The sequence below is a fragment of the Octopus bimaculoides genome, chromosome 18 (assembly GCF_046866305.1).
Source record: "Octopus bimaculoides isolate indiv1 chromosome 18, ASM4686630v1, whole genome shotgun sequence".
In the NCBI taxonomy this organism is placed as follows: Eukaryota; Metazoa; Mollusca; class Cephalopoda; order Octopoda; family Octopodidae; genus Octopus; species Octopus bimaculoides.
The window spans coordinates 49,354,881-49,369,880 of record NC_142945.1 but is presented as its reverse complement, the minus strand read 5'-3'; the positions used below and the strand labels follow the sequence as shown (position 1 = coordinate 49,369,880).

Here is a 15,000-nt window from a genome sequence, read left to right as displayed (position 1 = left end):
GTCACACTAGGGTAGTTTCAGCTTTTGTAACATGTATGGAAGTGTTGGTACGTGTGTGTGCTTGTATGAGTATGTGTGCGTGGTGAGCGAGTGTGTGACCGACTGAATGTGTACGTGTTTATGCATATTCATATACATACATATATACGAATGTATTCGAGAATAAATATATGTAACGAAACCGTCACATGTGTATTTATATGTGCGTAATAGATGTGTACACGTTTTTGTGTGTGTATAATATATATTTTGAGATATGTATGTATGTATGTATGTATGTATGTATGTATGTGTGTAAAATTATACTATGCATATCTATGTATATATGTGTAAAATTATGTTATATATATATATATATATATGTATGTATGTATGTATGTTTGCATGTATATGTGTATGTGTGTGTGTGGTGTTTCTGTATGTGACTATGTGTGTGTGTAAGCGTGTGTCTTTTTGTGTGTGAATGTGTAAGTGTGTGTGTGTGTGTGTGTGTGTGTGTGTGTATGCATATATATGTTTATATATATATATATATATATATATATATATAATATATACATACATATACATACATACATACATACATACATATATATATATATATATACACATGCATATACCTATACATACATTCACGCTGTATATACTTTAGAGAAAAAGCATTATAAAATATGTGCAGTTGCAGTGTGGTGCACACCTGCATCGCAAAGGCGTTTATGCAGTGACATGACATAGCGAAAAAGAAATGCCATCTCATCTCACATGTCTCTAGCAACGATAAATTTCGATAAATTTCGATAAAAGCACCATAATGTTTCTTGATCTTTAGGTTTCTGGATTTTATCGGAGGAATTTGGGGGTTTTTTATAACGTTTTAACGGTTGTTTTTCCTTTGGTTTTGGGAGATTAACTTCTTTTATTGTTCATTTAATTGTGAAGGCGATCGTGGCGTACATTTTTTAGGCACAGCAATGGTGGCAGTAGCTGAATATTTCAAGGGAACAGAAGTGAGCTAGAAATATGGTGATCATTCGTAGTGTGAGTAGTCGCTGTAATCCTGTACCGAGTGCTGTTGTACCCGTGGCTCCTTGCATTTAAACTCTATACCAATGCCGAGTCCAGGAGGTTTCTTGCTTTTCACTGGCCTCATGGCATGTTTCTCGATGATTTCAGAGGATTTAGTCGGCCACGCCATTGGCGCGTTGTACCAAGGTTTCGTCTGTGCCTGGAAAAAACAAAAACAAAAAAGAAACAGAAATGAGAAGAAGAAGAAGAAGAAGAAGAAGAAGAAGAAGAAGAAGAAGAAGAAGAAGAAGAAGAAGAAGAAGAAGAAGAAGAAGAAGAAGAAGAAGGAGGAGGAGGAGAAGAAGAAGAAGAAGAAGAAGAAGAAGAAGAAGAAGAAGAAGAAAAAGAAGAAGAAGAAGAAGAAGAAGAAGAAGAAGAAGAAGAAGAAGAAGAAGAAGAAGAAGAAGAAGAAGAAATCTCCTCCAAGCTATTGCATTACTTGTTGAGGAGAAATTACAAAATAATTTCCCAAATGCTGAGAGAACGAAGAAGTCATTGAAAGTATGAAGACAATTGAAAAACTTACCTCAATGCCAAGAGATCGTATAGTTGACATCACTTGCGATAGGTTTGTCCTCTCGTATAGACAATCGATCTGAAAGATCATCGTGTCGAGCAAGCCGACGTCCAGGCATTTGTCTAGGAAGATCTCAATTCGTTCTCGCTCACGTGCCGTACGAAATGTCTCGCTGTCTGTTGGCTGAAATGTCCGTTTGCTCAGGTCTAATCTTTCTTCAGGTGGGAGAGCGAGGTTCACGGCTCTGCAATGAATAAGTAGTAGTAGTAGTAGTAGTAGTAGTAGTAGTAGTAGTAGTAGTAGTAGTAGTAGTAGTGGTAGTCAGATCTTTCTATTATATCATCTGTCGGACGTTGGTGTGTGTGTATGCGTGTGTGTATGCGTGTGTATGTGTGTGCGTGTATGCGTGTGTATCTGTGTGTGTGTGTTTGTATTATATTAGGTCATTCAGAATGAAATGTCCTATTTTGAACTTAAAGTTTATTTTACTTAATCTCAATAAAAAGCAATGCAGTTAATCAAATTATCAACACAATTTTGCACCTAAATTATCAACATAATTTTTAGCAATAATCTTTACTCCGGAAACATATTTACCTGATAAGATACATGCCATCTTTAAGGGCAGCGTATGCTGTATCAATCGCTTTACGTCTATCATCGGACAAGTCGATGCTGGGGGTTTCCCCAGAGATCTGCTGCAACCATTTTAGGCAAAGACGAGCGTTGTCTATATCAAAGTTGGCCTCGATCTGAAAAAAATAACAATAATAATAATAATAATAATAATAATAATAATGATAATAATAATAATAATAATAATAATAATAATAATAATCTTTTCTACTATAGGCACAAGGCCTGAAATTTGGTGGGAGGGGACTAGTCGATTACATCGACTCCAGTGTTCAACTGGTACTTATTTCATTAACCCGGAAAGGATGAAAGGTAAAGTCGACCTCGGCGGAATTTGAACTCAAAACGTGAAGACGGACGAAAGGCCGCTAAGCATTGTGCCCGGCGTGCTAACGATTCTGCCAGCTCGCCGCCTTAAATAGGCTTCTGATCTGAACTGATTGGAAGTGTTATCATGTAAACTGTTTTGTCTTGGTATAAAAGATGGGCTACAGCAAATATTCTGGAGTAAAAAATTGTTTGCCAACATAACATGGCAGTCCTGGTTTAGGACGAATGTTGCTGTATTTTAGCCCCAGGAGATATCGTCTCCAGCTAGCTATACGACACGATCTGTGTCCTTATAATTTCGAACAAGGGAATCTAGCACCCCCACTCAGCTCAAGACAATATCTGTGTATCGCGATTTCTGGGTTATTGCCCTTCATCAGCACAGAATAATTGTTCATACATATGTATGTGTATGCATGTATGAATGCATGTATGCATGTATATGTATGTATGCACGTACGTATGTATGTACGTATGTATGTATGTATGTACGTACGTATGTATGTATGTATGTATGTATGTATGTATGTAATCCAGCCGTCCTTTTGAGACGGAATTTCGTCTTTTGAACCGATTTACCCTGAAGTGACTTATATATGATTGAACTGTGATTGTGTATATCAGGAAAAATTATATATAAGTCGAAACAATTTGTTGGACTTCTACGGTTTTTATAATTATTTATACAATATTGTTATGTTATATATTATATTCATAGCATTTAATGTAATACTGTAATATAAATAAATTATTCAATGCCAATAGAATATCTCTATATTTAATTTATCTTTACATAAATACATACATTGTAGAGGCGCAATGGCCCAGTGTTTAGGGCAGCGGACTCGCGGTCATAGGATCGCGATTTCGATTCCCAGACCAGGCGTTGTGAGTGTTTATTCAGCGAAAAAACACCTAAAATCTCCGGCAGGGGATGGTGGCGAACCCTGCTGTACTCTTTCACCACAACTTTCTCTCACTCTTACTTCCTGTTTCTGTTGTGCCTGTAATTCAAAGGGTCAGCCTTGTCACACTGTGTCACGCTGAATATCCCCGAGAACTACGTTAAGAGTACACGTGTCTGTGGAGTGCTCAGCCACTTGCACGTTAATTTCACGAGCAGGCTGTTCCGTTGATCGAATCGACTGGAACCCATGACGTCGTAAGCGACGGAGTGGCAACAAAATACATACATTAATATACAGTTAACAGTTTACTACGCTATTAAAAGTACCAATGTTACTTTCACAACTATGTTACCTCATAAACTCTTAAATTACTCTTTGAACAACCCACGATGATTTAAAAATAAATGTTTCACCCTGAGTACGGGGGGAATAGTCTTTTGATATCACCCATCTTTACCCTCCAACCAGACACCAGAAGGTAGGATAGGAGTATTTGAATATAAAGGATTTGGTTTACGGAAGTTAGTGAGGGCTCTTGTTTTAAGGAGCGGCGTTTATTATTAGAATCGTGGCTTCCAGCTGCTTGCTTAAGGAGAGGCAGGCATCTCGTATATACACTTGTGTATGGTGTCATGTGCGTATGTGTGTGCGTGTGTGTATGCGTGGAAGGTTGTATAATTGTATATCTCTGCATATTACCTAATAAACGAGTGCCTCTTTTTCCTGACTTGTGGAACTTATTGGAAAACTAAACACGTGTACGTATGTATGTATGTATGTATGTATGTATGTATGTATGTATATACGTAAGTATGTATGTACGTATGTATGTAGGTACGTACGTATGTATGTATGCACGTATGTATGTACGTATGTATGCACGTATGTATGCAGATGCGTTTGTATTTAGGTTTGTACGTACGTATGTATGCATGGATGTATGTACGTATAATTTGCTTTGCGGGAAGGACTGTTCCAACGAAGTCGCGTATTGTCCTTACCTTCGAAACGCGGAGTAGATGAAACAGGGACAACTGACGAAGGGACATACTCTTTATGTTGCACGTCTCGTTTCTATGTTTGTTTTGTTTGTTTTTTTTTTCGTTGTTCGAAAAAAGTTCGTTTTCTGTCCTCGTTTTTCTGTTTTCGTTTCTCATTGTGTTTAAAGTTTTTTGTTTGTCCTGTACCCATATATGCATGTATGTATACATATAGATGTAGGTATGTGCATATATGCATGAATATATGCATATATTTATATTTCATTTACATTATTATATGATCGAACGCCACGCATCCTTTTCCAAGTAAGTTTTATCTTTTTATATATATGTATATATAATGTGTATGTGGGTGCCTCTGTACGTATCTATACGTATATACATATGCATACTTATGTTCGTACATGCGATTGGATATGTAGCTGTGCACATGCTCGAGTATATATATATGAATGCGCATGAATGTGCTCTCTGTCGCACCTGTATTAGTAGGCTGTGGCAGAAATCGGTGCGAAAGAACGGTAAGGATGTGGCTTGTATTTCAAGAGGTTACCAGGAATGTGAACATCTTTCTCATCTGTTTGTTATCGACGGAAAACGAAGAAGTATGAGTGACTGTGTGTGTGTGTGTGCGTACGTATGTGTAGGCATGTGTGCATGTGTATGTGTGCCTCTGTGTGTATGTGTGTGAGTGTGTGTCTGTGTGTGTGTTTTTGCGTGCGAAAATGTTTGAATGTGTACATATGTTTGTCTACCTGTATGCGTGTGTGTTTGTGCGTATGTGCTTGTCTGTGCGATTGTGCGTGCTCGCGTTCGCATACGTGTCTGCATGTGTGTGTGTGTGTGTGTGTGTGTGTGTGTGTGTGTGTGTTTATGCATGCGTGCGTAAATGTTAGTATGTTTGTCTATCTGCGTGTGTTTGGGCGTGTGTGCTTGTGTGTGTGTGTGTGTGTGTGTGTGCAAGCTCGCGTATGTGTCTGCATGTATGTATGTCTGTTTGTCTGTCTGTCTGTCTCTGTATGTGCGTGTGCGCGTATGTATGTCTCTATCTAAGTGTTTGTCTGCATGTGTGCGTGTGTGTGTGTGTGTGTATGCACAATTATTTGCACGCGCGTGTGTGTTTTTTCATGTCTTCATTCGCGCGTGTGAGCATGCGCACGTGTGTGTGCGTATGAGAGCGAGAAAGACAGACTATACGAGGAAAGTGGTGCGGGGGTGGTAAAGGGGATAACATTGATAACTCAGAGAAGTTGTGAAAGCTGCGACTACCGCCTTCAACGCCGCCACCAAAGACGCTTCTCTCCCTACGCGGTGGCATCTTTGCAGCCACGCTAAAAATAGCAGCCAAATTTCCTCCAAACACTTTAGCATTTAAACCAACCATATCCGGTCAAAATATTATATTTGTTTTGCATTCAAACTGGCCAGATCTAGTAAATCACACCTAACCTACAATGTCATTCTAAAAATTTACGGTACTTTTTGGTTATCTCACCCCCATTAGAAAATTGCCATTAAATGTGTGCGTGTGTGAGAGAGAGACGGCATCGGTTAAGCCCTCCCCAAAGCAATTTTTGGTCTAAATTGGAAAATTTGTCTTCCGTATATAAGACAAATTCTAAACCTGCAAGAGGAAAAAGTTAGATATTCAAAATATTAAGAATAAGCCTCAGAATTTATGGATTGAATAATCCTCGAACAAAAATAATTTCCGAGCCATTTCTTGTTCTGGAGTTACAATTTTTTTATGAATTTTATTTTTATTTTTTGTTATTTTCATTTATTTCAAAAGAAAACGAATATGGAACCAAAATTATTGTCCAAGGGAAATAACTCTGAATAAGATTTATTATAAGAATTATTTCCCTTGGACTAGCAAAGAATGTGAGCTTCATTGTTGGCGGAGTTGTTAGCACGTCGGACAATGATTGACATTTGAACTCGCAAGAGAATGACTTGTTCCATACTAAGTGGGGATAAATATTACTTCGCGGTACTAAAAACTGCTTCTGTTGCTGATATCCAACGTTGGTTGGTGAAGGGAAATAACTATTTTCAAATTAAAAGCAAAAGTTGGTTCCCTTCGCCAAGAAATGCATTTACTCTTTTACTTTTTTACTTGTTTCAGTCATTTTGACTGCGGCCATGCTGGAGCACCGCCTTTTTTAGTCGAGCAAATCGACCCCAGGACTTATTCTTTGGAAACCTAGTACTTATTCTATCGTTCTCTTTTGCTGAACCGCTAAGTTACGGAGACGTAAACACACCATCGGTTGTCAAGCGATGTTGGTGGGACAAATTCGGACACACAAACACATACACACACATGACTCTGTTGTTGTCCTCAACAACCTGCTGGGAGAGAATAGGGGAGCTGTCCACAGGGTGATGACACCGCCGAAGCTGAAGACCTTCACTGATTCTGATGTCGCCTTCCTGACGGTGTACGCCCAGGTGATGTCTAATGTAACCAAGACCTTGGATAAAATCCAGTGAGAGGACCAATCTTTTCCCGAGTGCCTCTGCCGACTGTAGCGGCTACCGTCATGCAGTTGAAGGAGGCCAAGTTCAAACATCTCCTGTACTGCAGTCCTCTGATAAACGCGATACTGGCAGGTATCACGAAAAGGTTTGGTCTCCTCCTAGAAGACCTGGAGTTCCAGCTGGCCGCTACCTTCCACAAGTTTCGCCTCTTCTGGATGGAGCAGCATGATAACAGCCAGGTTAGCAGTGTAACGAACGCCATGGAGACTGTCGAAGAGACAGTCAAGCTTTCGTCAGTCTGAGGCTATAGTATAAGACACTCGTTCAAGATGTTGGGCAGTGGAAATGAACCTAAGACGACATGTTTGGGAAGCAGGCTTCTTAACCACACTGTGTCACACTGTGTCACGCTGAATATCCCCGAGAACTACGTTAAGGGTACACGTGTCTGTGGAGTGCTCAGCCACTTGCACGTTAATTTCACGAGCAGGCTGTTCTGTTGATTGGATCAACTGGAAACCTCGACGTCGTAAGCGACGGAGGGCCAACAACAAAAGACAACGTATGCCTCATGAGAGGAGAAAGATTTGTTAGTCTGGGTCATAGATCAAGAGTAATGGCCGCATCGTAAATTGGTTACAGATAAGATTGAAGACTACCATGATATCGCCTCATCCATCAAGTAAGGCTTCTGGTGGATGGACCCATTGTTCTAAGATTAGGAATGGTCTTAGTCTACGACAGGAATCTAGGTTGTCTCAGAAACTACCATGTGATTTAGAAGATAAGATAACTTCGTTTTCACACTCTTTATTCTGGGGCAAAAGAAAAATGCAGCATGATTTTCAACTTGGACAGATTGATAATACGAATGAAACTCATACATGTATTTATATATATATATATATATATATATATACTCCTCTAGAAATCTACAGTCGACATCAAAGGGAAAAAAGGTTATCTGTGTGAGGAACGCAGGATACGAAAGGATATATATGTGTGTGTGCATATATATATATATAAATATATATATATATATATATATATATATATATATATATATATATAAATATATAAATATATATATATATATATATATATAGATATATAAATATATATATATATATATATATATATATATAAATATATATATATATATATATATATATATATATATATATATATATATATATATATATATATATATATATATATATATATATATATATATATATATATATATATATATATATATATATATATATATATAAATATATATATATATATATATATATATATATATATAAATATATATATATATATATAAATATATATATATATATAAATATATATATATATATAAATATATATATATATATAAATATATATATATATATATTTATATATATATATATATATATATATATATATATATATATATATATATATATATATATGTATGTATGTATGTATGTATATATATGTATATATATATATATATATACACATATATATGTATGTGCATATATATATATATATATATATATATGTATGTATATATATGTATATATGTATATATACATACATACATACATACATACATACATACATACATATGATTATGACAGTCTCGCGTAAATGGGCAAATAAACTCCGGTCAGAGCCAACAGTGTGTTGTAACAACTCTGTATCAAATTTATGGACTATATGTTATGTCAATGCATCTATAAATACCATTTACATGTTATTCTTTTTTTTAATTGCACACATTTTTGACGGCACGGGTATACCAATATAAATAAGTAGGTAGGTAGGTAGGTAGGTTGGTATGGGAGAGGTTCTGGAGGCCTTTGGTGAATCGATTTCATGACACAGTTTTAATTCTGTTTTAACACACTTTTATTTTATTTCCTTTATTTTTATTTTCCAGAAGTGGCGAGGCAAGAATTCTCAGTGGCCGCAGAAAAAACAGTCCTCTACCCCGCCGGACCGATGAAGCTAGCATAATCAAATTATTTGCCGATGTATATTTATGTCTTCCAAATGCATAATAATCCATGGGGTGCAAGGAGAACAGCGTTGATTGTTTTTAATACGTTCTGGACGGTTCGAACGTGGATATCTGATCACCGTTGTTTTTCATCAGCGGAAAACACCTCCTTCCTTTAGATAATGTTTCAATGTTCCATTACACCAGTGAATCGCATGAGTTATGAACACACATCGTCCAGAGAAGTGGTTCTCAACCGTGGTCCATATGGCCCATGCGGGGGTTCATATAAGATTTAATATTGGTTGTATTTCTACAATGTACAAAATATTTTATTTTTTATACAATTCCTAATAATATTTGATTGTAGAAATACAGTAATTTTTTTTATGCAATAAATAGCTATAGAGGTCCTATAGAGTAAAATATGAAACAACGGGATCCATAAGCACAAAATGGTTGAGAACCACTGGACTAGAGGAGGAAGAGGATGTGTTCTCCGCTGACGGAAAACAACAGCGATCAGATATTCACCTCTGAATATGCCATAGAGTATTAAAAGTGAACAGATACTTTTCTGCTGGAATTTTCGCTGTTCTGCATGCACCTCATGAATTACCGCTGCTTTATGTTTTTATTTTGTTTGTTTGTTTTCTTTTATTTATTCAGTGCTAATAAAAAAGGGAACTATCAGATAAACACTGCAGCTATTTGATGGCACTACAGGATATAAACGTACGACAAACATCAAGATTTTAACTTCTTATCCTTCCACAATCTGACCACCACGAATAATTTCTGGCCAACGCGAGACAGCGGTGGAACTTCTACGTTTCTACGTGTTAGCTCCAACGTGTTTCGCCCTGGCTTAGTACCAAAGTTAGTCGTATTTATTCTTCGAAAGATTTGCTAAAATGTAGGTTTTTATTTCATTTCATTTTATTTTATTTTCCATCTTTTTGATTTATTTATTTATATTTTTTACTTTGTGCTTTTATTTTTAGAGTTAGTCTGCGAAGCCAGAAATAATTACTTTTCTTTTACATTTCTTTTTCTTTTCTTTCATTTTTTTTTTTTGTTCGTTTTATTTTTATTTCGTTTCGTTTCGTCAGGTGGAATCGAAAAGCTAGAAGAAAATTTCGAGAATGTGTTTTTGGCGAAACGAAATCTAATTAAAATGTTGTATGCCAACGCAACATATTTATCTTTTTTTTTCTTTCTCTTTCTTGATATGTAAGCACAAAACGCACGTAAATCAAAACTATAATAATAATAATAATAATAATAATAATAATAATAATTTATAGTCAGTTTCTATCTTAATTGCAATTGAGCGTTGATATAAAGTCTGCTATACAAATAAGGAATCTCTGCCAAAGCAAATACCATTTTCTAACACTGGCACAAAGCCAGAAACTTTCTGTATGTGGGTGGGGAGTGAGAAGTAGGCAGTTAATTAAGTCTGCCCCACCCCTCCCTCCGAGTTTGACCGGTACTTTGTTTTATAAACCCCTCAAGAAAAGAAATTGAAAAGCAAAGTTGAGATAGGTGAATGGCTTGAACCCAGAACGTAAAGTTTTGTAACTAAACGCTGCAAGGTATTTTGTCCGGCGCTCTACCGACTCAACATCCCCTACAATAACTACACGCAGAAACAATTTAAATTCTTTTTCTTTTTTTTTCCTCCTTTTTCGTTTTCTTGATTGTAAAATTATGACAATATTAACTTTTGTGGAAATGCTCAGACATACAACACCCGGTCACATGTGGAAACACTCTCCATATAACACTCCGCCACATGTGAAAGCACTCTACATATAACAATCTGTTACATGTGGAAACGCTCTCCGCATAACACTCTGCCACATGTGGAAAACACTCTCCATATAACTCTTGGTCACATGTGGAATCACTCACCTCATATCTCTTCTACCACATGTAAAAAATATTCCTCGGAATAACTCTGTCATCAGTAGAAATACTCGACCACAAAACTCTGCCACACGTATAAATACGCTACTCCATATCTGTATTACATGTAGAAACATTCTATCACATAACTCTACCATAAAACTTTACCACATGGAGGAACTCTTCAACCAATGATTCTGTCACATGTAGGAACATTGAATTCCATCTATCATATAACACTCTATCATACAAATTTTAACATGTAGAAACTCATTACTACATTTATAATGTCTTTACTCTTTTACTTGTTTCAGTCATTTGACTGCGGCAATGCTGGAGCACCACCTTTAGTTGAGCAAATCGACCCCAGGACTTTTTCTTTGTAAGCCTAGTACTTATTCTATCGGTCGTTTGTGCCGAACCGCTAAGTTACGGGGAACGTAAACTCAACAGCATCGGTTGCCAAGTGATGTTGAGGGGACAAACACAGACACACACACATACATATGTGTGTGTGTGTGTGTGTGTGTGTGTGTGTGTGTGTGTGTGTGTGTGTGTGTGTGTGTGTGTGTACTTTCGTTGATCTATATCGGCAATGGATATAAATCTGATCGAGAAACCGGAAAACCGGTGCGTTTAAGTACGAAACGAAGTACCTCGAGGCATTTGTTGTACATTGAGTTACAGAGTTCCCTTGTCAGTTGGACCAGCAAAAATTCAACAAACCAGGGATTGGCCCGCTGGAAGGCTGTAACCCACGAGGCATTCGTTCACTAATTACCTCACAAATGAATAAATAGATAGATAAATAAGAAAACTAATTAATGAACCAATTATGACAGAGGAAAAGAGTCTGTACGTCCGTGTGTCTGTAAACGTGTGTCTGTGTGAGTGTGTGGGTGAGATGGGGAGAAGAGAAGAGAGAGAGAGAGAAGGGAGGGAGGATGGGAGCAGCTAGTTGTAAAAGTAGAAAAGTTGGAATGTAACGATTATCCTGGAGTCACACCGTAATTGTTCAGTGCTAAGTATATAAGATCCCACACGCAAGTAAGACCCATTACATAAATTGCTTTCTAAAGGCAGAATTTTCTTCTCAACTGCAAAGACTGCTGGTTCATTGCCAAGTGACATTAAAATATTTGGTTAACGCATCAAGGATCAACCGGATGAAATGAGTTTGATTCCCATCATAATCTCATTATTAGTTCCGAATGCATGCATTTGTCTAAACTTAATTTAGAAATATACCCCCACCCCACGCACACACACACAGAATATAATGTAATATAAAAGGTGTTTCCTTCTCTTCATTTATAAATAGAATATCTAAGTATTAAGGTATGAAAGGGTTCGCTTTTCTGTGTGCGTGTGTGTTTCGTTTCTTTTTATGGTGTTTTGATATTTCATGGTTGTGGTTGCTCTCTTTGGTACGTTTTATGTTCTTGTTATGAAACCACTTTGATGTTGCTTCCAGACTAAACAAATCATAAATAGATTGAAATAAAAAGTAAAGCTTGTTATCTGCGTCGACAATGACGAAGAACAAACCTCGCATTAAAAATATCAAAGGTGCAAAGACGGATGTATTGTAAAGAAGATCGTTTCTCAATTACTTGATTCTGGTTTCAGTCCTATAATAGAGAATATTCCTTTCTACTATAGGCCTGAAATTTGTGGTGGGGGAGAGTAGTCGATTGCATCGACCCCAGTATACAACTGGTACTTAATTTATTGACCCCAGAAACGTTAACACGCCGGGCAAAATGCTTAGCGGTATTTCGTCTGTCTTTACGTTCTGAGTTCAAATTCTGCCGAGGTCGACTTTGCCTTTCATCCTTTCGGGGTCGATAAATTAAGTACCTGTTGCGTACTGTCCCACCCCAAAATATCGGGTCTTGTGCTCAGAGAAGAAATGAATAAATATGAACCTGAGAAATAGTCAGAGAATTATAAATTCAATTGTAAAAGTGAAACTTTTACATCACTTCAAGCTGTCGTATTGGCCATACAATTACCATTCTCTCTCTCTCTCTCTCTCTCTCTCTCTCTCTCTCTCTCTCTCTCTCTCTATCTATCTCTCTCTCTCTCTCTCTCTCTCTCTCTCTCGTAGGCTTATTGTGCACCTGCAACAAGGAGTAATTGCAGTACTACCGAAAATGGTAAAGTGATGATAAAGAAAACATTAGTGAACAACACCTCCATCCTATACAGAATTCCCTACAAAAATAGACGATTAATGATGGACGCACTACTCATAAAACAATACAATACTAGAATAAACACGCAAACAATATCTACAAATCGTAAAGAAAATAAAACACTTAACTGATAAACGTATAAATCTAACGATCAAATTTCAAATTCTGGCGTTAAAAATCTAAACAAATTCAGGAGATAAATTCTAAAAGTACCAGGAATTGATGGAAGCAGCCGCAAGAAAGGAATGAGGGAAAGCGAAGAGGGAAACGAAGTATCATTCAAAGGATGCGTGAAATTTTGATAAAACAATAAATGTTATTAAAATTCTAGAGAAATATAACTACGGATTACCCGTTGTAATATCACAGATTAATTATATCGTATATTATCAAGCGACGCTGAAGGTATCGCAAATTAATATATGACGTTGAAATCGACACAGTTTAACGTATGACGTTGAAATCGACACAGCTTAACGTATGACGTTGAAATCGACACAGTTTAACGTATGACGTTGAAATCGACACAGTTTAACGTATGACGTTGAAATTGACACAGTTTAACGTATGACGTTGGAATCGACACAATTTAACGTATGACGTTGAAATCGACACAGTTTAACGTATGACGTTGAAATCGACACAGTTTAACGTATGACGTTGAAATCGACACAGTTTAACGTATGAAGTTGAAATTGACACAGTTTAACGTATGACGTTGGAATCGACACAATTTAACGTATGACGTTGAAATCGACACAGTTTAACGTATGACGTTGAAATCGACACAGTTTAACGTATGAAGTTGAAATTGACACAGTTTAACGTATGACGTTGGAATCGACACAATTTAACGTATGACGTTGAAATCGACACAGTTTAACGTATGACGTTGAAATCGGTACAGTTTAACGTATGACGTTGAAATCGACACAGTTTAACGAATGGCGTTGAAATTGAAACAGTTTAACGAATGACGTTGAAATCGACACAGTTTAACGTATGACGTTGAAATCGACACAGTTTAACGTATGACGTTGAAATCGACACAGATTAACGTATGATGTTGAAATCGACACAGTTTAACGTATGACGTTGAAATCGACACAGTTTAACGTATGACGTTGAAATCGACACAGTTTAACGTATGATGTTGAAATCGACACAGTTTAACGTATGATGTTGAAATCGACACAGTTTAACGAATGGCGTTGAAATTGAAACAGTTTAACGTATGACGTTGAAATCGATACAGTTTAACGTATGACGTTTGTGCGATGGCTTAGTTTAACACGAGTGTCTTGGATTAATGTACAACTTCGAATATATCACAGATTAACGTATGACTTTCAGAGTGTCATAAAATAAATTTATTTGATATTGAGGATATCGGAGATTAACGCAGAATGAAGATTAACGTGTGACTTCGAAAGTGTAACAAGTTAACTTATCTGACGTTTAGGGTGTCACACGGTCGCAGATTAATTGTGGTTGAATGTGAAATGCTGAGCTCACGGCTGGAGCGCCGTTATTCGTAGTCCTGCATTGACATGGCTGGTCAGGGTGTAATAACAGCAAGAATCTCCACCACAACAGCAACAACAAAAAAACCACAACGATAATAACAGCAGCTGCACCAACGACAACAACCACAGCAAAAACAACAGTAACAGCAACAACAACATCATCATCATCATCATCATCGACAACAACAACAATGACTGCGACAGCGGCAGAAGCCACGACAACAACTAGTGCAAGACGGTGGGTTGTAGGAGTACGTCTGCTAACAGACAACGAGTTATGTCTAAATCTCATCAACAAGGAAGGAAGATTCTGAATTGAAGAAACAAACAAGGCGTCAAAACATACACCGAAACTATTAGGCTACAGCACGCACACACACATACACACACGCACTCACACGCACACACACACACACACACTCACATACGCC

At 37.0% G+C, this 15,000-nt stretch overlaps 1 protein-coding gene across 1 annotated transcript in view; it reads right to left on the bottom strand.

Moving 5' to 3' along the window:
• The window catches only part of LOC106877747 (myophilin), a 19,881-nt gene that overhangs the window by 1,012 nt on the left and 3,869 nt on the right, over window positions 1-15,000 (bottom strand). The window contains exons 2-4 of the mRNA XM_089366153.1: window positions 2,180-2,334; window positions 1,592-1,826; window positions 1-1,225 (exon numbers count right to left, since the gene is read on the bottom strand). The exon at window positions 1-1,225 is cut by the window's left edge and continues 1,012 nt beyond it. Coding sequence (XP_089222279.1) covers window positions 1,028-1,225; window positions 1,592-1,826; window positions 2,180-2,334 — 588 coding nt within the window. The 3' untranslated portion in view covers window positions 1-1,027. The remainder of the gene's footprint in view (window positions 1,226-1,591; window positions 1,827-2,179; window positions 2,335-15,000) is intronic.